Here is a 26007-nt window from a genome sequence, read left to right on the forward strand (position 1 = left end):
TCCGCCATCGCAGCCTTCGCCCCGCGGGCTGCCCACCCCTTCATGATCACGTCTCGAGGGGCGGTGCCCTGCCCCAAGTTCACGGGCAGATTCCAGCGTGCTTCCTTGGGGTCCTCGTCCAACACTCTGTTCTGGGTCCTATACAGGCCCTCCCCCCAAATAAGCACCGATGAACACGTGTGCACAACCGCCCCACACAGACACACACCAACACACGCAGGCACTGCGTGCACAGGAACCTCCCGGCTCCAGCCCGAGGCCCCCGGGTCCCGCAGGTCGTGACCCCCTGGGCCGTGCAGGCTGCAGGGAAGTGAAACCTGCCTCCACGGGAAGCGAAAGAGACCGTGAGCCTGTCTCCCGCCTCCGACTCAGCCCCTGGGGCACCGAGCAAACAGTCTGCAGTTTCTGGAGCTGCTCTGAGGTAACCGGGACCCCCGGGGTGGGGGCCTGGGCGGAGCGCTGGGCTCCGGAGGTTCCTGGAGGTGACCAGGGAGCCGGGCGCCTGGTCTCCGCTCACTGGGCGCAGGCCTCCCCGCCGGGCTCCGTCCGGTGGGAGGAAGGACACGGGCCTCCCCTGCCACAGGGCTTTGGGAGGGTCACGGGCCCGAGGACGTCTGCTTGGAACCACAGATGGGCACGGTCCGTTTCCCTGGTCTTAGTCTGCAGACGAAGTGTTCTTACAGGGTTTTCCTTCACCCTCCTTTCAAAGTCCAGAAACATTTCAGAGAGAGAGAGAGACAAGAAGAAGTAAAATAAAACAGCAAGAGGTTTTTTCCTTATGCTTGACCTGGCTCTGGCCTGCACTCAATAAGTTTTGTCGGGCGGGCCAGGAAAAGTCCCGGAGCTGGGCTGAGTGAATCCATCCGTTGGGGGTTCTCAGGGAGGGCGGAGGTAGAGGTTTGGGCACTTGGTGGCCTCTGTTCAGTGTCGCAGGGAGAGAGAGACGAGGGACTGGGGCACCGAGTGGGGCGGATGGGAGGGTGGCGTGGACGCCACTGTCCCCTTGCAGCCAGCACTGTCTGTAGTCTGAGGGGGAGGCGAGGACTCGATGAAGTCGGAGGGGCCCCTCCAGCACCCCCTCTCCGGGTCCAGGGTGGACCCGAGCCTGACTGTGAGGCCAGGGTGACCTGTCCTCCGGTTCCCGCTGGTGTCCGATGTGCCGTGCAACAATCAAACGTGGGTCCTGGGGAGGGTCTTGAGTGCAGTGCATTTCATCGATTACCGAACTTCTCATTTTTGTCACATCCCTGCACCTGTTTGCATGCACACACACACACAAACACACACAATTTTTTAATTAACTGGCTTAGCCCTGTCTGGGTGGTCTGTTGGTTACAGCATTGTCTTGTACACCACAAGTTTTTGGGTTCGATTCCTGGCCAGGGCAAGTACCTAGGTTGCAGGTTCAGTTCCTGCTCGGGGAGCGAACAGGAGGAAGCTGATCGATGTTTCTGTCCCTCTCTCTCACGCCCCCTTCCTCTCTCTCTAAAATCAATACATACTGTCCTTGGGTGAGGATTAAAAAAAAAACAAGAAAAACTTTTCAGTTTTCAGTACCTAAATTTCTAAAAGCTCCTTGTCATTCTGTTTATTTTTTGTTCCTATATAAACACAATATCTTTTTTAAAAAAATCTCTAAAGATATTAATTCCAGGTCTTTGGAGTTCTTTCATTTCCTTCATTGTCTCCGTTTCCCTTTAGCTCCTCCTCTCTGCGTGTTATTTTTAAGTTTCGGCACCATATCGGGGCCCCTCTTCACGTGGCTTCTGATACTTTGCTTGTCGGTCACATTGGGAAGCCGGACCCTAAACACCAGATCGCAACGACGACTTGCTCTCTGCGTGCGCAGGGCTTGCTGACGGAAGAGCTGCACCAGGAGGAGGCCTCCCCGCAACGTTCCGTTTGCGGGCCCTCCGCGCGGGTACCCGGAGGCCTTGTCTCTGGGGCCTCAGGGACGAACCCTCCCACGTGCCACATCTGGTGCCCCGAGAACAGGGAGTGAGGAGGAGAATCGACACTTAAACCTTTCATCGTTTTCACTCGCTCCCCCTTGCTGGTGTGGTTGAGTCCATCTGTGCATTTCCTCTTCCAGACACCCGATGTTCGGGGGCACCCCACCCGGGCGCGCCGCCCTCCGCTCCCTGCTTTTGGTGGGAGCGACGGCCTTGCTCTGCTCCGCCGGGCCCATAGACGAGAAACGGAAGCAGCTGCTGCGCAGAGAGAGGGCGATGCGGCTGGGGGGGCAGCTGGCGCTGACCCGGGAAGAGGCGGGCCAACCGCGTCCTCATGGCGCGCAAAGAGGCCGAGACGCGGCCCGCGGTTCCCGCCCAGCATGCACTTCTTCCGGGCCAAGCGCCTCATCGAGAAGAGCGCCGTGTTCCGCGTCCTGCAGAAGATGCCGAAAGGTAGAGGCCGGCGGGACGCCGCTGGGGTCCCGGGGAGGCGGGGAGGCGGGACTTGGGGGTGCTGTTGCTCTGAACTCGGCGGCTCTGCCCCTGGTTCTTGCTGGCAGATTAGGGGAGGGGATGTCCGAAGGTGCTCCTGGGTCACCCTGGAACCAGACACCGTGCTTCCTTGGGGACGCTGTGGCAGAGAGCACGCGGGAGGCAGGCCCCAGGTGCCGCTGGCCGTCCTGACACAGCCGGGAAAGCGTGCACCCGTGAGACCGTGTCCGGGCCCGCAGGACCCTGGTCTTCCCTGCGTACCGTCCTTCACGTCCCTCCTTCCAGCCTTTTCCCGGGGGCTCCGTCACCAAAGAGGGCGCTCGAAAGAGCGTCTTGGACGAACACGTTTCCAGTGGAATACTTTTACGGTATAAACCCATGCATACTGCGAGTCAAATAATCCTCATCCAGCACACGCAAACAGCCGTGTGCCGCTTACGAGGACTTTGCCTTTTTTGCTTGATGTCACTAATAGACACAAAAAATAAAACCTGTGAGGTCGGTGAAGGGGTGTCCCCAGGGGCTGGAGAACGTAAGCGTTAGAGAGCGGTAGCCCTGCAGAGCCCCTCAGCCGGAGCCCCAGGGTCAGAGCCAGGTGCTGAGACGGGGCAAGAAGTCCAGGGGACGGTGTATTCTGGGCCTTGAGGAGCACCGGGGGCGAAAGCGCAAGCCCAGGGCCCCAAACCGCAGCTCCCGCAGACCAGAGCCCCATGGGAAGTCGGGGGCGGGGAGCAGGAGTCCAGAGCTTCAGTTAAATGGGGGTTTCGATGGAGAGCTGGCAGCTGAGGAAGCCCCACAGGGCCCCTGGCCTCAGCCGCCGCCCCACCCCGCCCTCCCCCTTCCCCGCCCAGGGGCCGCCCTGCACGTGCACGACTTCAGCATCCTGCGCATGGACTGGCTGGTGAGAAACGTCACCTACAGGCCCCACTGCCACTTCTGTGTCACCCGCCACGGGGCCCTGAAGTTCAGGTTCGCTCACCCAACGCCCCCGCCGCCCGCGGAGTGCTCGGAGTGGGTCCTGCTGGAGAAGTACCGGCAGGAGCTGCGGAACGTCACCGCGTTTGACGAGGGGTGAGTGGCGGTCTGGATCGCGCCGCGCGCGCCGGGCGTGCGCAGGCGGCCGGCCAGCCGGCGCGTCTCTCGGTGCAGACGTGGCCTTACCAAGTCCAGAGGCGCTTTCCTGGAGCTTGACCAGGAAGTTCCCATTTGATCAGCAAAAGGTGTGAACAGCAACGCTGTTCCTGCATCAGGTGAAATTTGTCTCGAGGCCCCAGGGGAGCCGGAGGAGGAGAGGGTCTCCGCCCCCAGTCAGGGACAGGTCCGCGGGCGGGCGAAACAGCTGGAAACTCGGATGGAGCTGTTTCCTAATGAGCCTAGGTAGTAATGTTATAATAATTATTATTATTATTTAATTTTCAAATTTTATTTATTTTCGGAGAGAGGGGAAGGAAAGGAGAAAAACATCAATGTGTGGTTGCCTCTCTAGTGCCCCCTACTGGGGACCTGGCCCGCAACCCAGGCATGTGTCCTGACTGGGAATTGAACTGTCGACCCTCCAGTTCACAGGCCGGTGCTCAATCCACTGAGCCACACCAGCCAGGTTTAATACTTTTCATTTTCATCTCGGAGCCACCTACGGGGGTTGCATGAGGTTACTTCCCTTGATGAGCGGGAAACACGGAGCCCGGCAGGGTGGAGGGAGCGGCCCCAGGCCCCCGAGCTGGGAAACGGCTCGTGTCCACGTAGGAAACGACCAGACAGACCTGGGAAGGCCTCTGTGAGCTTATCTCGGCCAAGCCGACCACGGTGGCCAGGGAGCCAGATCTCCACGGGCTGAGAAAACGCTCCCCAGAACGGCCGTTCTGCGCCTTACTCTATGCACTACAGTCAAAGGACGGGACATAAGGGGGCTACAGAAACCCATGGGTGGTCGATTGGGGGTGGGGGGTGGGAGAGAGCAAAGCAGGGAAGCCCCTAGGACCCCAGGACGGGATGAAAAGTAAAGCAGACACTGCTTCTCCCACAACGGTGGGCGGGCGCAGGGTGGCAAGGAGTTAACAGTTAACGAGATAACAGCAACAATGAGGGGATTTGTGGCCTTTGCCCCCTGCCCTGAGGGGTCTGGAGAAAGGAAATTCCAAAGGTGTGTCATCAAAGATGCACAAATAAAGATCACCTCCTCGGGGAGACACTGCCAGGACCGCGCTCTCTCTCGGGAGCTTCCTGCCGAGGGTGCCCCACGCGGTGCCTCTGGGTCCGAGTGGGGAAGGCGCCATGCAAGCCCCCCTGAGCCGGTCAGGCTTCACGCCTGGGTGGCCCCTGGTCGCCCCCACTAGTAAGGGGTGTGAACCTGGCCGTGCAGGGCCGCGTCCAGGGGTCTTTCTGTCAGACAGACCCCAGCATCCATCTGCCAGGGCCGCCCTAGCACAGCAGACCGAGTGACTCAAACGACAGAAATGGTTTTCCCACGGGTCCGGAAGGAGGGGTCCAACCAGACCCAGGAGTGAGCAGGCTTGGCGTCTCCTGAGGCCTGCCCCCGCCCCCCGGCCGACAGCTGGCTGCCGCTCACCGGGCCCGGGCCCAGGAGGCCTGTGCTGTGTGCCCGCCCCCACCCTGGGCTCTTACAACAGCCTGGCCTAATGTCGGCCTGGCCCTGGAGCCCGCATTTACCCCAAACGCCCCCTTCAAGTCCGTCTCTCCAAGTGCCGCCCCGGGGGGTTAGGGGGTCCGTGTATGGATCCGGAGGGTCATAGTTCACTGCACAACACCTGCCAACGAGACCTCGGTCTGGCAGGTGAGGACAGGGACAGCGGGGTCGGGCGGCTCAGTGTGCAGAGCGGACGGGAGAGGCGGGGTGGGTGTGCAGCCTGGGCCGTCTCCTGGGGGGGAGCCTGCCACCTGGCTCGCCTGCTCCCTGGAGGAGGCTCTTCCCGGGAGGGAGGGAGCGGCCAGGAGGGCCGGACCCCTGCGGAGCCTGCTCACGGCCCCCTGTGTGTCCCGGCAGCCTCCTGAGGAATTTCACGCTGGAGACTGAGAACCCTGAGGAGGCCTACCCAGACCGAGACGTCCTCTGGTCCAGGTTCCAAGCCATCTTCTTCTCCATCTCGGGCCTGGTCAGCTACGCGCCCGTGTTCAGGGACTACGTCTTCCGGGGCCTGCAGGAGTTCTGGCAGGACAACGTGCTCTACCTGGAGCTCAGGGCCGAGCTGCTGCCGGTGAGTCGGCCCCTCAGTAACTCCCTGCGGACCCTGCAGGTCGGCACAGGCTCCCCACTGCAGTGCCAGGCCAGGACTGGGTGACAGCGTCACCCCCAAGGGGCCCTGGGCCGTGAGCAAGGCACCCTGAACTGGGCTGGGCTGGCCCCAGCCAAACGGGGACCGTGACCCCCACGGTCTCTGCTGGTCCCCACTCCTCGCCCTGGCCCCCGGCCTTGGGCTCTGTGCAGGGCCTCCTTCTGGGGCCTTTCTTCACCTGTCTCCTTTCGTATCAAACGTTAGCTTCCCTGAACCCCTTGGGGCTGTGCTGTTGGTGCGGGGCGCAGCTGAGGATCTGGTCGCCTGTAACGGTGGGGACTGGCAGGTTTCTGGGGACACTCTCTGTGGAGCCCAGGTGCATTCATCTGGGGTCTTGCGCGGGCAACGCTGCCAGCAGCGGGGCTGGTGGGAAGCCTTGCTCCCTCCCAGGTCCCCCGCCCTGGCCCCCCGCCCCGTGCCAAGCTCAAGGCCGGGCAGTGCAGGCCTGGTGTCTGCATGGGAGGCGGAGGCCTAGGGACCTGCCAGTCGCCCACCCCTGGTCTGGGCCCCGACAGCTCCCTGCACTGTGCCTTCTCCTCCACCTTCTGTTGACTCTGCTGCTGCTTTGTGTTTTATGCGTTTTACTTATTTAGTTTTAGAGAGAGGGGATGGGAGAGAGAAAGAGAGGGAGAGAAACATCAACGTGAGAGGAACATCGACCGGTTGCCTCTCATACGCACCCCCGTGGGGCATCAAACCTGCGACCCAGGCCTGTGCCCCGACCGGGAGCCAAACTGGCGACCTTTCGCTTTGCGGGACGACGCCTGGCCCACGGAGCCACACTGGCCAGGGCTGCAGACTCTGCTCATTTCCTGTTTGTTCAGCCTCAGGAATTCCCTTCCTGATGCTTCCTCCACTCAGGCTGCACCAGCCTCTTCTTCAACCTCGGTGGAAGCAATTCCACTCTTTGGCTCGAAATGACAGCCTCTCACATCCAGAGGGTGATCGCTCCCCACCCACCTTTGTCCTGTTTTCCTCCCACCTCTTCCTCCCTGTGTCTCTCTCTTTCTTCTCTCCTGCTCATCCAGTCACGAGACAAACGGCAAGCTCCTACCCCGTAAGCTGCCAGGCTTGGGGCTGGGTGTCCTTAAGAAGGACACCAGTTTGTCTTGGGAGACTCGTGGTGAAAAATACACTTGACAGATATTCTTGTGCATGTCAGAGAACCAGCCCTGCCTGTGTGGCTCAGTGGACTGAGCACCGGCCTGTGAACCGAAGGGTCACCAGTTCAATTCCCGGTCAGAACCCGTGCCTGGGTGCAGGCCAGGTCCCCATCTGGGGATGTGCAAGAGGCAACCAATCAATACTCCTCGCTCTCTCTTTCTCCTTCCCTTCCCTTCCTTTCTCTCTAAAATATATAAAAGTAAAAAACCTTTTTTTATAGAGATAGTTTCTTTTTTAAAATTTTTAAAAGATTTTATGTATGTATGTATATGTATGTATGTATTTAGTTAGTTAGTTAGTTACTTTTAGAGAGGGCAAGGGAGGGAGAAGAGAGAGAGAGAAACATCAGTGTGCGGTTGGTTGCTGGGGGTCATGGCCTGCAACCCAGGCATGTGCCCTGACTGGGATCGAACCTGAGACACTTTGGTTCGCAGCCGAGCTCAATCCACTGAGCTACGCCAGCCAGGGTTAAAAGTAAAAAATCTTTAAAAGAAAAAGAATGATTTACATGGTGTAGAGGGAATACGAAGAAGGCACAGGTTAGTGGGTCCCTGGTGGAGGAGGGAGGCGCGAAGACCAGGCATGCCTGATGGAGCGCCCCGGAAGGTGAGGCTTGGTCCCCTGAGCCGAAGGGCAAAGGTGGGCAGAGGCTCCCTCCTCGGCGGGGCCAGCAGCATAGACCAAGGGGAAGGTGCGGTAGACGCTCCTGTGGAGCGAACAAGGAGGGACAACGGGAGCTCCTCTCGCCCAGATCCTGAGACTCTAGGGACTCTCATGGAGAATAAGGCTGCAGCCCTGGCCGGGTGGCCGGGTCGGCTGGAGCGGAGTCCTGCACCCCGCAAGGTGTGAGTCCGGTCCCAGGTCGGGTCGGGTCGCGCACGGGAGGCAACCAGCTGCTGTTTCTTCTTCCCTCACATCGAGGTTTTCTCTCTCTCTCCCTTCTCCTCCCTAAAACATGCCTTCCAGTGAGGACTTTATGTACACGTATCACACCTTTGCCCAGGAGGGGAAAGCACCAACCCCAACAGACTGTTGAAGACTGTGGGGTCACGGGCATCCACACGCCTCTGTAAACCCTCTCTGGGGAAGCCGCAGCGTACGGTGACCCTGGTGTTTCTGCTTGGATCCCTCCACTGACTGGGCCGCCCCCGGTCGGATCTGAAGGACTCGGTGGCTCTCCAGGGAAGGACACACCTGCCCCGAGAACCAGTAATTCCAGTTTGCGGTCGGCCCCTTTCCCTTCTCCTGAGACAAAGCCCCCTCACCCCCCCACTCTCCCTTTCTCAGCCTCCGGGGCTGACCCACCTTTCCCCTTAGACATGCTAATGCCCGCCCTGAGGGTAGCTGCCGGCCTGCTTTCTCTCCCGGCCAGCTCCACGCACAGGGTGCGAGGTGTGCTCGCCGGTTTGACCCGAGTGCAGACGCGTGTCTCCCTCGCGGGTCTCGGGGAGCAGGGCGGGGCTCCGCTGGGCGCCCCCGGCGAGCCTTCCCGAGTCACATGAGCTGTGTAGACAAGGCCTGGGCACCTGGGCTCCTCGTACATGGAGAGAGGGAGCGGGTTGAGGGTGCCCGCTGTTCGGGGAAGAATTTCCGAGGTCGATGAGCTGACACTGGACCTGGTCTGTGTCACGCACAGCCCCTCCCGGGACGACTGATGTCACGTTAGTAGGCCTGGAAAACCCTTCTCTCTCCCCAAGCGTGGGCTCAGCCCACCCTCCCCTTGGGGTCTGGCGTGAGCCCCCCCTCATCTGTGTGCCGCTCAACCCCTGGCACCGCCTCCCGGAACTGCGGGGGTCCACGTCTCCCCCTCTGTCCCCTGTCATGTGTATTCCGGCCCCCGTATCGTCATCCGGCGTGGGAGCCCCGGCTTCCCAGCCAGGTCGGCGGCAGCTGTGACACTGCCCGGGTCTCCGAAGGCCCCAGGCGGTGATCGTGCTGGTGGGTGGGGTCCTCACGATTGCACCCGGCCTTCTAGGATTCTAACTCTGCGCTCTGGGGCAGGGCTGGAGGCTGCTAGGGACCCAGCCCCTCCCCTCCCCCAGGGCTCTGATGCAGGTGGTCTTTGCCCAGACCACACCTGAGAGGCTTTTAGAGCCCGGGGCAGCCCCCTCCTCCGCCACCGGGGATTCCCAGAGGGGCATCCCGGCCGGATCCCAGGCCTCCTGCCCGGGAGCGTGTGCCCCCAGGATGTGCCCAGCGGCTGCTCCAGCTCCCACCCTCCAACCCCCAGCTGGGCCCTCCGGGAGAGCCGCTTCCTGTTGGGCAAACCCTGGCCGCTTTCTCAGTGTGGGTGGGGGCCCTCAATCCCACCTCAGCAGGCAGGGCCCCCAGGCGAGGACCTGGCCGGCTGGGAGGTGGCTGCCTGGCGTCCTCGCCTGTGGGGTGTCTGGGGTGGGGGGCTGGGCCGTCAGGTTGGAGGACAGAGAAAGGCCCAAAGCCCTGTGTCCTGCTCGGCCTCACCCCCCTTTTTCCTGCTGCTGCCCCGGCCGAGTGGGGCGACGGGCTCCCAGACATTCAACAGGGGACCCCACCCGGCTCGCCCCCTCCCCGCTCTGGCCCACCCCCACCGTCCACAGCCAGCCTTCCCAGAAGGTGGAGGGCTCCCGGGATTTGGGATTCTGGGAGAGGCCGCGGGGGGTGGGACCGGACCATTTGTTCTGCTCTGACCCTGGAACAAAGGCCTCTTGCAGTGGAGAGCCTGTGCCCCGACGCCCCCGTTCGCCGGAGCGGGGGCGCCACCGACATTTACAACTAAAAACCGTCTGCTCTGGAATTTCCTTTGCTGCGCCGCGCTGCCCCCCCCACCCCACCCCACCCCCCACCCCGGCCTGGTGGGGCTAATTCAGGGCCTGGGACGATGTTGATGGACTATCCTGGCTGCTCAGCCTCCTATTGTGTTACTAATGCTCAATAACAAAGGCCACTTGCCTTAGCAACAGTTGCTAGGCGGGTCTTATCTCCTGGGCTCCAGTCCCTTCCCCCAGGGCCAGAATCTGAGGCCCAGGCCGGTCCTGGCCCTCCCGAGAGTGGGCTCCTGTAGCCCAGCCAGATCGCCCACGGGCGTGGGGGGCCCTGCAGGCTCTTACTGACGGAGGTCTCAGGGAGAGACAGGTCTGCGGCAGGCCCGCTGGTGCCGGCCAGCCCTTGGGGCTCCGCTCCCTCTCCCCCCTCCATGAGGTTGTCCCTGAATTCTCAGCAGACCCCTCAGGAGAAATGCTGCCTGGCTTATGGCTGCAGTGAACGCTGCCTCCTGGCGCTGGCGTGGCTCCGTGACAACACCGACGGCAGCCCTGGACGGGGTGGCTCCGTGGGTTGACGCCTAGTGTGTGAAGCCAAAAGTCGTGGGTTCGATCCCCAGTCAGGGTGCAGACAGGAACCCACCAATGAGTGCAGGAGTAGGTGGGACGCCAAACCAAACTGATGTCTCGCTCTCCCTCTCTCAAATCAATCAATCAATCAATCAATATATTTAACACTGAGGCATGTAAATTGGTCCCACGCGTCTCTCATCCAGGAGGGCTTGTTCCAGGGATGCAGCCGCTTTTGCAACCTTCAGCCTTAGAGAGGGACCTGAGCACCACCTGCCTGTGCTCACAGGTTGCTCGATTCCTACTGTTGACTCATCCTGCTAGGAAACCGCCGATTTTTGAGCTGTTCCCCTATTTCTGGTTGATGGACGGGTAGTATTATAATTCATAGTTATTATTTCGAAGTCTGTTCCAAGACCAACTCATTCGCTCCTCGCTCTGCTTCTATGAGGCACGACTCCTTTGGAACAGGAGGTAAACATTCAGGGCCTGAGCTGGAAGGCTGACACAACCCCCCGCAACCAGCAGACAATGTCCCCCGCACCGCAGTTGGCTTCCCAGCAGTGTTCTGACCACACCAGGGGGGCCAGGAGGAGTTGAGGGCCCCCAGCCCACCCCGGTGGCAGTGGGGGTGCTCTGGAGCACTCAGAGTCCACCCCAGGGGCTCCCACTAAGCCTGCAGTTTCTCTGGGAGAGGCTCAGGAGAGCTGGGCACCAGGGGACCCATGAACGCCTGGTGCAGCCCCTGTGGCCGCCCGCGCCGGGGCAACCGGCTTGGCGCAGACATAGGAAGCCGGCTTCTCCGGCGTTGAGCACAGGGACGGCAGAGCGGAGGACTTGGAACCCCGGCCACCGGCCTCTGCTGCCTCTCTCCACGTGCTTGATTATCGCTCTGCCCAGAGTCGTCTTCTAGGCCCGTCACAGGTGTGCACAGGTAACCAGGTTCTTAGCGATCGAGGACAGAGGATTGAACCGAACACAGAGTTTTAGTGTAAGAAAGAGGGAAGATTTATTAAGCGATAGTACACTCCACAGGACACGGGAGTGGGCCAACTCTGAGCAGAGATTGACCCTGTGGGCTGGAGGGATTCTATTCTCATAGGGCAGAAGCCCCCTGGCCAGTCTTTGGCGGGCTTCTATTGCACAGGTACAAGAGTTGCATTTCAAAGTTCCTGCACATGTGTGGTTTTCCCTGATTCTCTTGACTGGCTACTGGAGAAGGGAGTCCCACAGTGTTAATTCACTATAATGCCATTATAATGAATCGGGCAGTGCGCATGTGCATTCTTTGGGCCACCATATTGAGAGTTATCCCAGAAAACAGGAACAACCGGTCTTAGGGGGTCTTTGTCACGTACGGATGTCTTTTATCTTAGCCCTGCGGGGCCTCTGGGGTTTCCTTCCTGACTATCTCCTGCCTCAACTTCCCCCCTGAGAGACGTGGTTCTTAAAACTCTTTTGGGGGTTGTTGAAGGGTGAAGGTCATTCTTCTGTAACTTCTTCAGGCTGAGATTGGGGCCGCTGTCCCTGCCTAGGGAGAACCACGGAACTCTCGCCCTGTTTTATCTAGAGGGAGAAGAGGAACCCCTGAGGCCACTGCAGATGCTGCAGGACAGTATTGTAATTCCTGCTCCCATTCTGAGACCGTATCTCTCCATCCCCTAATTTATATTGGGCCCAAACAGTGTTACAAAAGAAAACTAATCTCTTCTTTTTTAATTTTTTGGGTCAAATTTATCCCGGTTGCTAAGAATGCAACCCAATGGTGATTTGGAAGGGACAGAAGGTGTAGTTCCCATCTCGACTGCGGTGATGCTAAAGAGAAGGAAAAGAAACACAAAGATACTCCTTTGCAGACTAGAGGTGTCCTCTGTGCTTCCCTCGGGAGCTCTCCTAGTGGGCCATGGGCGTCCCCTGGGATCCCACCGACCTACCAGACGTCTCTGGCAAAAGAAATCCTAGTGAGCATCGGCCGACAGAAATCTAAAAGACTTGAGAGGATCACCACAGTCTACTTCTTTTTCTTTCTTTGTTTAATTCAGGGGTTTTGAGGTCCCTGGACGCCATTTGCAGCATTCACGGTCCTACACTGAGTGTCCAGGCTGCAAAGAACTATTGGGAAGGGACCATGCAGCGTTCTAGAGCCACTGCCTGTAATCCTGGCAATCCCAGACTCTACCCTTGTGGCCCGAGTACATTTCCATGTCTCTATTCTCCATCTACGGAGACCCTCATTCTCCTGTAAGCTCTCAGATCTGGGGCAAAGGAAGTGTACTACTAGAAAAATAGTTTCTGGCCCTGTAAGCCATTCAGAGGAGCACCAAGATGATCTTATTATAAAATGACTCTTTTTCCAGATCACAAAGAAGACCCTTAAATATTCTATCTCATTTTCCAGAGCTTTAAGAAATTGCACCTGTGTCTGAAATTTCCCAGAAGGGACCTCAAGAGATGTCTAAACCACCACCCTTCATACTAGAGGTGGATCTCATAGCAGGACGATGGACTGAGAGAGGAAATTAAAATACCCTTATAGGGGCAAGTAAATCACCTTGGAATTCCAAATTCAATTAATTAGGTCAGAGTGGCTCCACCTGGCCATTCCAGTAACCAGCGACCAGCAGGCACCTGTTGTGCAGTTGAGTGATGTTACTGCCTACAATGATAGTACACACATAGCAAAGATGGGGGTGGCTCATTCCTGCAACTGTCCTTAGCACTAGCCTGTCAATGACCCCAAGGTAGATATCCTGGTACAAAGACAGCAGGAGCCCTTCATACATAAAGGCAAGTGGGGTATGAGTGAAGGTATAAAGGCCAGAAGTCAGCTGGGGAGGAAAAGCATAAAAGACTGTCTGTGGGCCTGATGAGGAGTCTGCAAAAGGAAGCCATAGCGCAGGGGAGGTGGTGACTGATATCCTGCATGGGAGGCCCGACTATGCCTATTGGGGGAGCGGCCATGGGATGGGCAGGGTCTTGTGGTTTTCAGTGTGTCTGATCCACGTGTGGACATTTTCTTGCACCTGGTGGGGACTAAGGCTAACCCCGTTCCGCATCCAAGTCATCCTATCACAGGAGTCTTCAAGTGGCGGGCGCCCTTGTGGCTTTTAACTGCCCGACCTGTGCCCGCAAATTATCGGCCAACCTTCCATCACGGAACATCAGACTCCCCGAAACAGAATAGGTGGCAGCGGAAAAGGGCATCCCAGGTGTCAGAGCAGCAAAGGGGGCTTACCACTCTGGTGTCTTCTCCTGGCTGGCTCGCCAAAAGCTGTCACAGGTGGGCACAGGTAACCAGGTTCTTAGTGATCGGGACAAAGAATTGAACCAAACACCCAGAGTTCATAGAAGAGAACACGGGAGCAGGCCACCTCCAAGCAGAGATTGACCTCATGGGCTGGAGGGACTTTATGCTTATAGAGCGGATCCTTCTTGGCTAGTTGTGGTGGGCTTTTACTGCTCATGTACAAGTAGTTGCATTACTTTAAAGCTACTGCACATGTGGTTTCCCATGATTCTCCCCGATTGGCCACCGGGGAAGAGGGTCCCACAATGCTACCGAATTGACCCCCGTTTCTCCTGGGGTCCCCCTGTACTAGGCTCACCTTTCCCTAAGCCAGAGAATTACAGCTCTCCATGTTAGAGATTGGTGAAAAAGAAAGGAATTATTTATTCAAGTTATACAGGCTAAAAGTAATGACTTAATGTCTTTGTCAAAATCGTAAAATCCCTTAAAACACCCACAAACACACACAGTCCTTCCTTCCCCCTTTGCCCAGTCTGCGGTACCGTATCTCAGGAAAAGAAATAGAAGTCCGTGGCTCAGGCAGCTCCTGGTTTTTCCCAGTAATCTGTGCTCGGCTGATAGGCCTCCCTCGGTTCTCAGCACCATCAGCTGTGTTGCCGGGATCGCCAGGTAAAGCCACGTGGTAGTTCTCTGCTAAAGCCGCGTGGTGATTCTTCTCATGGCTGCGGGGGAGGGCCCCCCCTACATGGCTGCAGCCACGTGCTTCTCTTCAATGGCTGCGGAGTCTGGGCTTAAATACCCTTCCAGCTTCACTGGGCTCCACCCTGAGTCTGCACAGGGGTGGCCCCATGTCGTGGAGCCAATCATCTCCAAGCTCTCACGCAGGCGCTGTAACCAGGGGGAGTTGCCTCCCAGTTACATCTTGGGGGGAAGTTCCTTCCCTCCCCCTGGCTCAGAGCATGGCCACAGCTATTTAACATGCCTGTGCAACCAGGTAAAGGTTACAGATATGTACAATGACCACGCCAGAGGTTAGCTGCAAGGGTTAGTTGCTATGCAAAACAGCTCTCCATGGCCCTGCCCCATGTGTCCCTCCCCCCAGCTCACACCTATGCTGGAGAGTGAGGACATTCTATGTATCCTTCTAATGTTTCCTGGACACCTTGAGTTCTGAACCCCGTTACAAATCCTTCTTTTGGGGACCCTCCGGCTGCACCCTCCTACAGGCCCAATGGTCATTTGTTGATTTTTTTTAAAGGTTCCTTCGTCTCCCATCTGCTCCGTTAGTGCCGCCCCACCCGCCACCCCTCCGACCTCCCTCCGCCGTTCTCTGAGACACCGCCAGGGGCTTGGCGCCTTCAAAACGCCAAGCAGGGCGCGCTCTCTCAAGTCCGCGCCTGCTCACCGAGCGCCCCCTCCGCGCCGCAGGAGCGTGAGATCAGAACCGCCCTCGGGGGCTCATCACCCAGGCGGCCCTGGCTCCGAGTGCAGGTTCTGGGCTCGGTTCGCTCAGTGGCTCGCACACTCACACGTTCAAGACATTCTGAGGGTCCCGAAGGGCTTGTGTTTGTGTGGGTCACACCCCCTTTCCCCTGTGTGACGCCGCCCCCGTTAGGAAATAACAGCAGAGACATTTTCCAAGCACAAGAGTCACACCCCCCGTCGTCTGCCAGAGCGACTTTGCCCCATCTGCGCAGCTTCTGGAAAGTTCTGAACACTCGGGAGAGAAGGAGACTAAAAAGACAAGCGATGTCGCCCCGGCCGGGCGGTGGCGCGGGTGGGCGGAGCCTCGTCCGGATGCTCGGGGGTTGCAGGTTCAGTCCCAGGTCGGGGCCCATGCACAGGAGGCAGCCACCGAGGGCAGGAACAGGTGAAGTGGCTGGTTGGTGTTTCTCTAAACTCAATAAATGAAAATTAAATTTAAAAAAAGACAAACAATATCTTAGATTTTTTTTTAGAAAGGGAGTTCTGACTTTGTAGACAGCCTGAAAAGTCTGGGGGAGCCCCCGGGGCTTTCCCAAGGACACACGGAGGCTCTCGCAACACCAGGGCTGCAGGTTTTAACGGAGGGCCTGGAAGCCCGTGGAAACCTCGATCCGGGGCAGGAAAAGCGCTCTTTTCAGAAATCCTCGGTGGACGGGTGTGGGTGGCGGTGAGAGCAGCAGCGTGTCAGAGCGGCGGGGCCAGGCCGGACCTCTGTTCAGCAACCTCCGCGCTCGAGTTGTGGCTCAGAGAGCATCGGAGCCAAGACTCAGACTCTGAGAGAAAGTTCAGACAGAAAGTCGCAGAGGTAGAAGGCGTGAGCTGCAGGTGAAATGGGCTCAGGATACAAGTTACAGAGGAGGAGGAAGGGCCCGAGGAGCTCAGGAGAGACAGGGGTAGAGGTCGTGCACAGGGAGGGGGGAGGGGGGCGAGGGGAAAGGTGCAGGCTTAGCCCCTAAAGGGCTTTTGAGGGCAGGGATTTTATGGGGGGGCCTCAGGGGAAGATCTCAATAGACGGCCAATCAGCGTCCCAGGTGTGTCCTTTCAGGGTCCTGGTCTCCTCCGATTGGTCAGCGCCAGGGACCAGGGCGGGGGTTGTTAGTCATCGCAGCTGGTCCTGAGGCCGGCCAGGGCCGCCCTTGTCCAGTTCTGCTGTTTCCCTACACCTGGAGCTGAAACACGCCTGAGGCCTGGGAGTTGTCTCTGCGGATTCGTGCTTAGGGAGGTGGTTGTATAAGGGGCCATGTGGGAGTCCCAAGGCCACTCGTCCTTTTCTTGTTCCTCCTCCAAGGGGTCTGCTGCGTGACCAGTGACGTGGGAGCACTGGAGAAGTCAGCCTGGGGGCCCGGCCCTGTCTCCCCAGTGTAGCCTGTTGGCGGCACCCGGGGCCTTCCGCCCTGGTGACCCCGAGCACCTGCGGCCCGCGGGCGTGCTCTGCTGAGGTCTAAGTGCCGACCGTAGTAGGAGAGGAAGAAAGAAAGTTTTCTTTCATCTTCTTCGGTTGTGTTCTTGGGGCTGCAGGTTAACTGACAGAAGCCACATCAACAGGAGTTAATGTGATGTTAATTAAAGAAAACATTGTCTTCATTTTTTTTTTTTTTAGAGAGAGAGAAACATTGATTTGTTGTTCCACGTATTCATGTATTTACTGGCTGATTTCTGTCTGTGCCCTGACTGGGGATCAAACCCTCAACTTTGGTGTATCGGGGAGGACACTCTCCAGTGACCCACCCGGCCAGTGCTGATGTTAACTTTTTGTAAAGATTTTATTTATTTATTTTTAGAGAGGGGGAAAGGAGAAAGAAGGAATAGAACATCCATGTGTGGTTGCCTCTGGAGCGCCCCCTCCTGGGGACCTGGCCTACAACTCAGGCCTGTGCCCTGCCTGGGAATCGGACCATCAACCCCTTTCTTTCCAGGCCGGGCACTCAGTCCGCCCAGCCACACCAGCCAGGGCTGCTGCTAATTTTTATGGGCACAGAATCCTTCATGAAAAAGAGGTGGACACCCGAAGCAGTGGGTAGTGCAGGTGCTTGCAGACTACTTCGTCAGACGGAAATCAGCTGTGGAGAAGTGACGAGCCAGAGGAAGAGGGGCCTGGACTTGCAGGGGCAGTGAAGGGCGGGACGGGGAACACGTGGAGGGAAGCAGGCGAGGACAAAGGCTGTGTCTTAGCGAGGCTGCTGGGTTCAGACCCACCTCTGCCGACTTTCCGTATGGGTCCTGAGGGTGTGTCCTCCTGGCAGGGCACAGGGGCAGGGACACCTCCACAAACGGGTCTAGGTCCTCCCGTCAGGCAGGTGAGAACAGGGCCGAGTGCACCCCGTGAGTTTGCTGCTCCGTGGTGGCCTTCAGTGAAAAACACTCGTGTACAAAAAGCAGCCTATTTTGGGAGGGTAAGAGGTCCTACCGAGACCACACTGACCCCTTCAGGAAACCGTAAGAATGATGGGCAGCCCTGGACGTGGGGCCCACTCAGCCGGACCGTTATCCTTTGCACCAAAAGGTGGTGGGCTTGATGCCCAGCCGAGGCACATACCTGGGTTGCAGCTTCCCGTCCCCAGTTGGGGCACGTCCAGGAGGCAACGAGTCACGAGGTCTTTCTCTCACACGCTTCTTTTTCTCCCTCTCGAAAATCAATACATGTGCCCTCAGGTGAGGATTCAAGAAAAGAAAGAATAGGCAATACCAGACCCTGAGCGAACCACACCTAAGGTCCTCCGCTGGGGCAGCCCGGCCGTCAGTCCGTCTGAGCGTGCTCGCTGGGAAATGGCCTGGGGGGCGGGGTGCAGTGCCAGGGTTCGGGAGGGCAGCTGCCAAGGAAACCGAAGAGCAAGGCCCCTGGGGCCAAGAGAAGGGGCTGGAGACAGCCTCCTGCTCGCCCGCTCCCCGCAGCAGCCGGCGGCAGAGCAGAGCCCTCCAGGGAGGGAGGGGCGGGCGGCCGCTCTGTGGGCCTGGGGCGCCCCGGGGTCCAACGGCAGCGCCTGCGGGGGGGGGGGGGGGCGTGAGGGACGAGAGAGGACAGCGCCGCCGCGCAGACGGCAAACAGGAGAGGAAGTGCCCGTTTCTCCCGGGAGAAGCGCTCGCCCCTGCCTCCCTTCCCGTCTCTCCGCCTCTCCTGCGGGCTCTGTCCCCGGATGTGCCCCCTCCAGCTGCCCTCCCGCCCCCTGCGGCCCAGACCCCCTGGGAGGAACCCGTTTGCTCGCAAAGTAGCCCCCCCCCCCCCCCCCCCCCCCCCCCCCCCCGCTTCCTGTTTATCAAGTCCTGCTCCCACCCCACCCCCAGCTCCACACCGCGGCCGGCCGACCCCCCAGGGACACTTACTGAGCCTCCCCCCGCGTTAACGCAGCCCCTGCTCCCCGGAGACCCCTGTTCCTCTAACACAACTCTTCCTGCTTCGGATCGGGAAAGGGGGGACAGCCGGCCTCTCCTCCAAACTGGACGCCCCTTGAGGCCGGGCGCCCGGCCTGGTTAGCTTGTCTTCGTCTGTCCCAGCGCCCAGCCCAGCTTCTAACGCCCGTCCGCTGGGCACGGCATCACCCTCCCTGGGAACGCACGGCCCCTGTGTCCTCCTTCCCACCCCTCACCCCACCGTCTCTGCAGAAAGGTCCAGGTCTCGCCCTGACCTGAAACTGCCATCGCACAGCCACTTGGAGCAGGTGAGACGGGGGCTGAGACCTGGTCCCCCGGAGCCCCGCCCCCACCCCACCACCCGGGAGCCCTCCTGGCCGTGGAGCGGCCCCACCTGCCCCGAAGTTGCTGTGTGTGTGTGGGGGGGGCCACTGTCACACTCGTCCACCTCTTCCCTTTGCTTCGCCTCCTGTCCATCCCTGGCTCTTGTAACCATGTCACTCTCAGCGTCCCTCGTGGCCGCGGCCCCTGCAGGAGTGCTCCACCTCGGGCGGGAGAGGGGAGAGGACCTGGGTGCTGACCCCCCACCGGCCTATTCTAAACTCGTCACTTCGAAGTGGGGCAAGAGACAGGAAGGAGGAGACACTCCGGAGGTGCCCCAGGGCTGAGATAAAGGACAACAGGACAGAGACCCTGGTCTAAGACCAGTTGTCCCTGCTCTCTGGAAAACCACTGAGTCATGGTGACTCATGCAGCACCTGCACAGGAGATGCTACAGGACCCCTGACCCGATCCCTGCTTCATTGTAATGGCATTATAATAAGTTAACATTGTGCAACCCCCTTCTCCAGTGTCCAGTCAAGGAAAAGCATGGGAGACCACATGCACAGTAGCTTTGAAGCAATACAACTACTTGTACAGGCGCAATGAAAGCCCATCAAAACTAGCCAGGGAGGATCCACCCTCTAAGAATAGCATCCCTCCGGCCCCTGAGGTCAATCTCTGCTTGGAGCTGACCTGCTCCCATGTCTGTGGTGCATACTATGGCTTAATAAATCTGCTTTCTCTCTTCCTGCTCTAAAGTCTGTATGTTTGGTTCAATTCTTTGTCTGCAATCATCAAGAACCTGGTTACCTGTGCCCACCTGTGACAGCTGCCTACCCAGCCTCTCCCACTATGGGCCAGGCCCTGCTCTGGGAAGGGGGGACCCAGCCGTCCACAAGACAGGCAGAGAGAGACCCCAGGTCAGCCCCCCAGAGGGGCCAGGGCTTCTCATAGAGGCGAGAGGCCATCAGAGGCGTCACCTGAAACATTGCCAGGTCCGGCCTGGTTTCAGAGGTGATTGGTGGCGGGAATGAAGGTCCGTTCCCCTCACCTGCGGTGTCCACCCGGGACCGTGCTCCCGGCCCCAAGGTGTACGAGCTGAACGGGACGACCCACGGCCCCGAGTGGATGGTGGAGACCTACAGAGACGTGGCTTCCCTGTTTAAGAGGGAGCATCCCGGGTTTGTCGGAATGAAAATCATCTATTCAGATCACAGGTGAGCGGGAGCGCGCTGAAACGGTGGGAGGGAGAGGGGGGTGTGGGCAGAGCCTGGGCTGGGGAGGGACGGGGGGTGGGGGGGGAGAGACAGGGCGAGGAGGGAGGGGGGCCAGAGACCCCTGGGCTTGTGGGTGGGGGCAGGGAGAGTCCCAAAACCTGCCACCGGCAGCTTTCCAGATGGTGATGCTAAGCTCTGATTCCACATCTGCTTGGGTGTTCAGGGAACTGGCCCATTTCTGTTTTAATTTGCCACCAGGGTTCTGTTCTGTGACGTGTGTGGCTGCAGGTGAGGCCTTGGTGGGCAGCGGGGCCCTGAGTGACAGCTGCCCCGGCGTCCGGGTGTGGAGACCGCCACACCCGCAGTGGCGGCGCCCGCAAGGCCTGGGCGGGGGGAGGAGGACCGCGGCAGGGGCTGCCGGACACAGGCCGCGCCGTCCTCATGTCTCTCTGCCTCTCCCAGGTTCAAGAACGTGTCCCTCATCACGGAATCCGTCCGGATGGCCATGCAACTTCAAACCAGATTCCCCGGGATGGTGGCAGGGTTTGACCTGGTAACAGTCTCCAGGGGCCAGCAGTGGGGGGCGGGGGGGGGGGGGGGGGGGATGGTGGAGGGACAGCCCGCAGAGAAGGGAAGCGGAAGGGCCCGGGCGCCGGGATCGGGAGGGATTCGGGGAGCAGGGCGATGATGATGATGACAGACGGGGGTGTTCCCGTCCCCCACCTCCTGCCCCGGTTCACCCCAGCACTGCTCACGGTCCTCTCCCCTCCAGCTGCTCAGGGGGAGTCACCACCACCTACCCCCCCCCCCATCAAAGCCTCGGCCACATGCCCCCAGCCAGGCCTCACTCCCCCCACCCAGGACTCGTTGCTGAGTTAACTTGGGCTCGTTGGCTGAGAGGCGCCTGGACGCCCCCTTTCGGAGCCGCATGTCGCTCTGGGGGCTTCGCTTACGTGGCCGCGCAGAGCGGCCAGGGCCCCGAGGGGGAGGTTTCAGGGGCTTGGTTTCTGGGCCCAGGGTGTCCTCCTGGGTCCCTTGGGGGGGCCCAAGGCTCTGCTGTGCGGAAAAGGGGCAGGAGCCCCCCCATCTCGGCTTCCGCCTCAGAGCGCGGCTGGGCACAGGGGCCTTGGCGAGGGTGCAGGTTCCGGAAGAGCCCGTGCGAGGACAGACGTGGACGAGTCCTGGCGGGAAACGGGCGCAGGGGACGGGTGGCTGTTGTTCCAGGGCCCGCTGGTGGGCTCGGTTCCTTTCACGCCTACGTGCCACCCTGCCACGCCGAGTATCCGTGTCTGCTTTAACATAGAAACGTGGCAGGGCCGCCCTTACGGCTTCGAGTGGGTGCTCCGAAGGAGGGGCCCAGGGCCCGGGGCTCGGGGCTGACCTGGGAGCACCCTGTGGGGTCATGGCCCTTCCTGGGAGTTACGGGGGCGGGGGAAGCTGAGTGGAAGAGGGACCCCACCAGGACACTGCCCCCCCACCCCAGGGACTCCTCGGGGTGACTGGTCTGGGCGCTCGCTGCCCGGCTCCCTCACTCTCTCTCGGTCTCTTCTGCCCTCAGCCTCTGCCTCTCGTTCCCGCTTGGTCTGTGTCTCCCAGTCCCCGCCCTCTGCCTCTCTTGCTCTCTGCCCGTCAATCACGGTTCCTTCCCCCGAAGGAGCCCAGGGCAAAGCACACGGGGGCTTGGAAGGCCGTGGGGGGAGACGAGATGGGAAGGACTCGGGGGGATTCTCTGGGAGTGAGAATGCACTCTTTTCTGTCCCGATTCTGCCGTGGGGGACCAAGTCCTCCAGCCACAGAGGCAGGGTCCAGGGAAGGGCGCCCCCAGGCTGCAGGGCGCCACAGCAGAGCGAGGCCGGGCCCCGCCGGCGGCCCCACGGCCCCTCCTCCCTGTGCTGCAGGTGGGGCGGGAGGACACCGGCCACTCCTTGCACTACTACAGGAAGGCCCTGACGCTTCCCGCCGCGATAGGCTACCCGCTGCCCTACTTCTTCCACGCCGGGGAGACAGGTGAGCCGCGTGGGGAGGGCTGCTCAAGGCGCAGAGGAGGAGGAGACGGGTGGGCGGGGAGAGCGCCCACGGGCAGGGTCTGCTCCCGTCCCGGCAGCAGCCGGCTCAGTCCCCGCGGAAGGAACCTCTGCGGCGCTAACAGCGGGCCGTGCGGTACCTCAGACCCGCCCCCAGCCCGTGTTCCGCAGACTCGGCGCTCAGGGCTCCCAACGCAGTGCCCATGGGGCGGGGCAAAGGCGCGGGGGCTGCACTCGGGCCCCTGATCCGCTTTATAACGAGCGGCTCATGTCCGAGAGGTCCGCTCACCTTTCCAAAGTCACGCCCTGGAAGCGACCTGCCCTGGCACCCAGGGGCCCTGGAAGCGACCTGCCCTGGCACCCAGGGGCCCTGGCACCCAGGGGCCCTGTCCTCACGCCTCCCTGCCCAAGCGGAGACCCTGCGTTGCCCAGTGGTCTGACCGCCATTGTTTCCGACACGCCCTGAGCTCAGCACGTGCCCCGCTCCCCGGCCTCAGGTGGAGAGCTCGGTGGTCTCCCAGCTCCGCCCACAGCCCGATCCTCGGTGGGCCGACGCTGAGCCCAAGGAGTCGCAGATCACGGCGGCAGTGTCAGATCAAAGGGACCGTTTAGGGGACCTAGACCAGGAGAAGCGATGGCTGCTAGTCGTCCCCTCCCCCACCCCCACCCCGGGCCGTGGGTCCTGGCACCTGGCACCTCGGAGGAGGGGTGGCAGGGAGCTGGGGTTTCTCGGCCAGGCCTCATCCCGGAGGAAAGGCCCCTCTTTCTGGACCTTCCGAGTCCGTTCGGACCGCAGCTCTCCCGAGAGAGCTGAAGAGCTGTTTGTGGGTGAGGGGGCGGGGCTGTCCACTTGGAGGAGCCTGGGGCCTCGCTGGGGAACAGCACACCTGTGTGAAATCTCCTCCTCGCAGTAACTAACTCGGGATCCGGCCGGATTCCGGGACGCGCGGACCCAGGAGGAGATTTCAGTATCCTAGAGCAATGCCCGCCCCCCACCCCCTCTTGAAAGAAGACGCCCTTGAGAAGGAAGGACCAGATGAGAAACCACTGACAATCCACCTAAAAACACGCACCCTATTCAGCAATGGGAACCTTTTTTGGGGCTTTATTCCTAACGGAAAGGGGCAATTTTCCCATTTTACTCGTGGATCGGCCTGGGTGGTTTGGGCCGCCCGGAGTGGAGGGCTCACACGCCCGGCAGGCTCGGGTAGCCAGGCCCTCTGTTGCGTCCCGGGGCGTCATGCCCCTCAGCGATGTGGCGCTGCAGGCCTGGCCAGTCCCGGGAGCACAAAACGATACATGTTTCCTTCAGGAGAGGAAGCCCCAGAGGCTCCTGGCCCGTGACCCCGCCTGCCGGCCAGCTGCAGGCCCTCCCAGCTGCGAGGGAAGGACGTCGCCACAGGTGTCCTCCTCACCCTCCGACGCTGGCCTGGCTGCAAGGCGGGTGCCACGGGGACAGCCGGGACCGAGGCAGCCAGGAGCACCTGCCCCGGCCTTGTTCCCGCTGGCCGCTGTGCTCTGGCCATCGCTATGGTCCCCAGAGCCCTGTTAAAGGATAGACAGTAACGTAAGGGCTCACAAGTAGTTGTGTCGCTAGCCTCTGCAGCACGTGGTCGTGACGACTGCGAACATCGAATCCCCAGGAAGCAGCTCTGGGAACACACACACACACACATACACACACACACACACACACACACACACACGGAGAGAAGGCGTAGGGACTGCAGGCCGCACGGACCCAGGAGGGAATCCCAGCCTGGCTCCTACTGAGAGTCTCGTTCCGGCTACGAAGCCCGAGTCCGTCCCAGCTGCCCCGGGTGTCACATGCTCACGCACACACGTGCTTGCACACGTGCACACGTGCTCACCGAGCAAAGGCACGCCATGCTTTCCTGAATGTTGTTGGGAAGGAAGTGTGTGTGTGCCTCTGGGTTTCATGGCCGTTCAGCTTGCTTCTCTTCCTGGGGTGGGGGCTGGGGGGCGGGGCTGGAGGCTTCACCTGAGGAATACCTGTGGGCCAGGTCCGCCCTCTGGAAGACTCCCCCTCTCCCCAGACTGGCAGGGCACTTCGGTCGATGAAAACCTCCTGGAAGCCCTCGTACTGAACTCCACCAGGATTGGCCACGGGTTTGCTTTGACCAAACACCCGGCTGTCTGGACTGAATTGTGGAAGAAGGACATCCCGGTAGAAGTCTGTCCCATCTCCAACCAGGTGGGCGTGGCCCGTGGGACCCGTCCAGTACGGCGTCTGCCCCGGCCCCACCCTCTGCTCTGACCCCCAGACTTCCTCCTGTATGAGCTCCCTCCGTGGCTCCCTCATCCCCTGTGTCCCCCACTCCTCCCACCCGGCTGAGTACAGCTGCTGAGGGACGACGGGCCCTTGCCTGACCCAGCCCGAACAGTGAGGCTGCCATGAGGGGCCCCGGGGAGGGGGGTGGAATTTTGGGCCAAGCTGTGGACAAGGCTAAAGGGACCCTGGGGTGGGGGGTGCAGGGAAGTGGCCGGCGCTGTGGGTGCTGCTGCTCCGAGCAGGAGGGAGCAGGACCGATGCTTGTGTGTGTGGGGGGGGGTTAGCCTGGGAGGTTAGGAGGAGCGGGGTCAGGGGTCAGGGGGCACGGGCCGTAGCCGTGCGTTAGGACTTTGTCCAGAAGGGACCCCCACACTCAGAAGGGGGTGGAGCTAAGGCAGGAAGACGGGAGCCCCTGGTGCTTCCCGGGGCTAACCTTCCTCGTGACGGCTCTTCCTGGGTCACAGTTTGTCCTCCCTCACCCCCCGGCCTCCCCCTGGGCAGGTTCTGCAGCTGGTGTCCGACCTGAGAAACCACCCCGCCGCTGTCCTCATGGCCACCGGGTTCCCCATGGTGATCAGCTCGGACGACCCGGCCATGTTTGGGGCCTCGGGCCTGTCCTACGATTTCTACGAGGCCTTCATGGGCATCGGCGGGAGGAAGGCCGACCTGAGGACCCTCAAACAGCTGGCCCTGAACTCCATCAAGTGAGTGGCCGGGGCCGCACTCGGACCCCCGCCCCCAGAGCCCGCACGCTGCCTTCCCATGGAGGTCTGGTGCAGAAGCCTGGACGGGATCCCTGTGTGTTCTCCACACTGTCTCCGGTCCGTGACTGCTCCCGGGCGGGGGAGGGAGGAGGATGTGTTCTGCCAGCATCCGGGAGTCCCCTCCCCCTTTCCTGTCCTGCCCCCCAACCCTTCCCCGGGCTGACCTGGCCTTCCCTTCCTGGGCAGGTACAGCGCCCTGCAGGACGCAGAGAAAAAGGCCGCCATGGAAACCTGGGCAAAGAGTTGGGACGCCTTTGTAACCCAGCTGGCCAGAGGCCGGAGCGAGAAGGCAGCCGTGTAGGCCCCTGTCCCCAGCTGTCCGCCACGGGCCGTCTCCCTGTCGCTCCGTTGTTCCTGAGTCCACTCCAGGGCCGTCCCCACGCCCGTTTCTTCATGCAGATCAGCAGAGGCCTTCCATCTGTTTAACATCTCAGAAATACGCCATCAGCCCTGGTGGGGGGTGGCGCATGGGTTGAGTGCTGGCCTGGACACTAAAGGGTCACCAGTTCGATTCCCAGTCAGGGCACAGGCCTGGGTTGCAGGCCAGGTCTCCAGCAGGAGGCGCACAAGAAGCAACCACACATTGATGTTTCTGTCCCTCTCTTTCTCTCCCATCCCCTCTCACTACAAATAAATAAAATCTTAAAAAAGAAAAGAGAGAAATGCTTGATCAAATGAACTTAGGTTTTTTTATTTTATTTATTTATTAAAAAAATTTTTTTAAACATTTTATTTGTTTATTTTTAGAGGGGAAGGGAGGGAGATAGAGAGAGAGAGAAACATCAATGTGCGGTTGCTGGGGGTTATGGCCTGCAACCCAGGCATGTACCCTGACTGGGAATTGAACCTGGGACACTTTGGTTCCCAGTTCGCACTCAATCCACTGAGCTATGCCAGCCAGGGCAGGTTTTTTTAAAGTATATTTTATTGATTATGCTATTACAGTTGTCTCATTTTTTTTTCCTCCCCTTTATTCCCCTCTGCTCTTCATCCCCTCCCACCAGCATTCCCCCCACCCCCTAGTTCATGTCCATGTGTTGTACATATAAGTTCTTTGGCTCCTCCATTTCCCACACTATTTCAACTTCCCCGTCTA

The 26007-nt window shown here is 60.1% G+C and overlaps 1 protein-coding gene across 1 annotated transcript; it reads left to right on the plus strand.

The window, feature by feature from the left end:
• The first annotated feature begins 338 nt into the window (after window positions 1-338).
• ADA2 (adenosine deaminase 2) lies at window positions 339-25549 on the plus strand. Its single transcript, XM_028526892.2, has 10 exons — window positions 339-421; window positions 2093-2405; window positions 3296-3515; window positions 5449-5659; window positions 19703-19830; window positions 20293-20383; window positions 21729-21837; window positions 23912-24069; window positions 24649-24851; window positions 25098-25549. Exons 2-10 carry the CDS (start codon window positions 2333-2335, stop codon window positions 25210-25212), a joined length of 1308 nt encoding a protein of 435 aa, XP_028382693.1. The 5' UTR covers window positions 339-421; window positions 2093-2332; the 3' UTR covers window positions 25213-25549.
• The last annotated feature ends 458 nt before the right edge of the window (window positions 25550-26007 follow it).

Source organism: Phyllostomus discolor, chromosome 11 (genome assembly GCF_004126475.2).
Source record: "Phyllostomus discolor isolate MPI-MPIP mPhyDis1 chromosome 11, mPhyDis1.pri.v3, whole genome shotgun sequence".
In the NCBI taxonomy this organism is placed as follows: Eukaryota; Metazoa; Chordata; class Mammalia; order Chiroptera; family Phyllostomidae; genus Phyllostomus; species Phyllostomus discolor.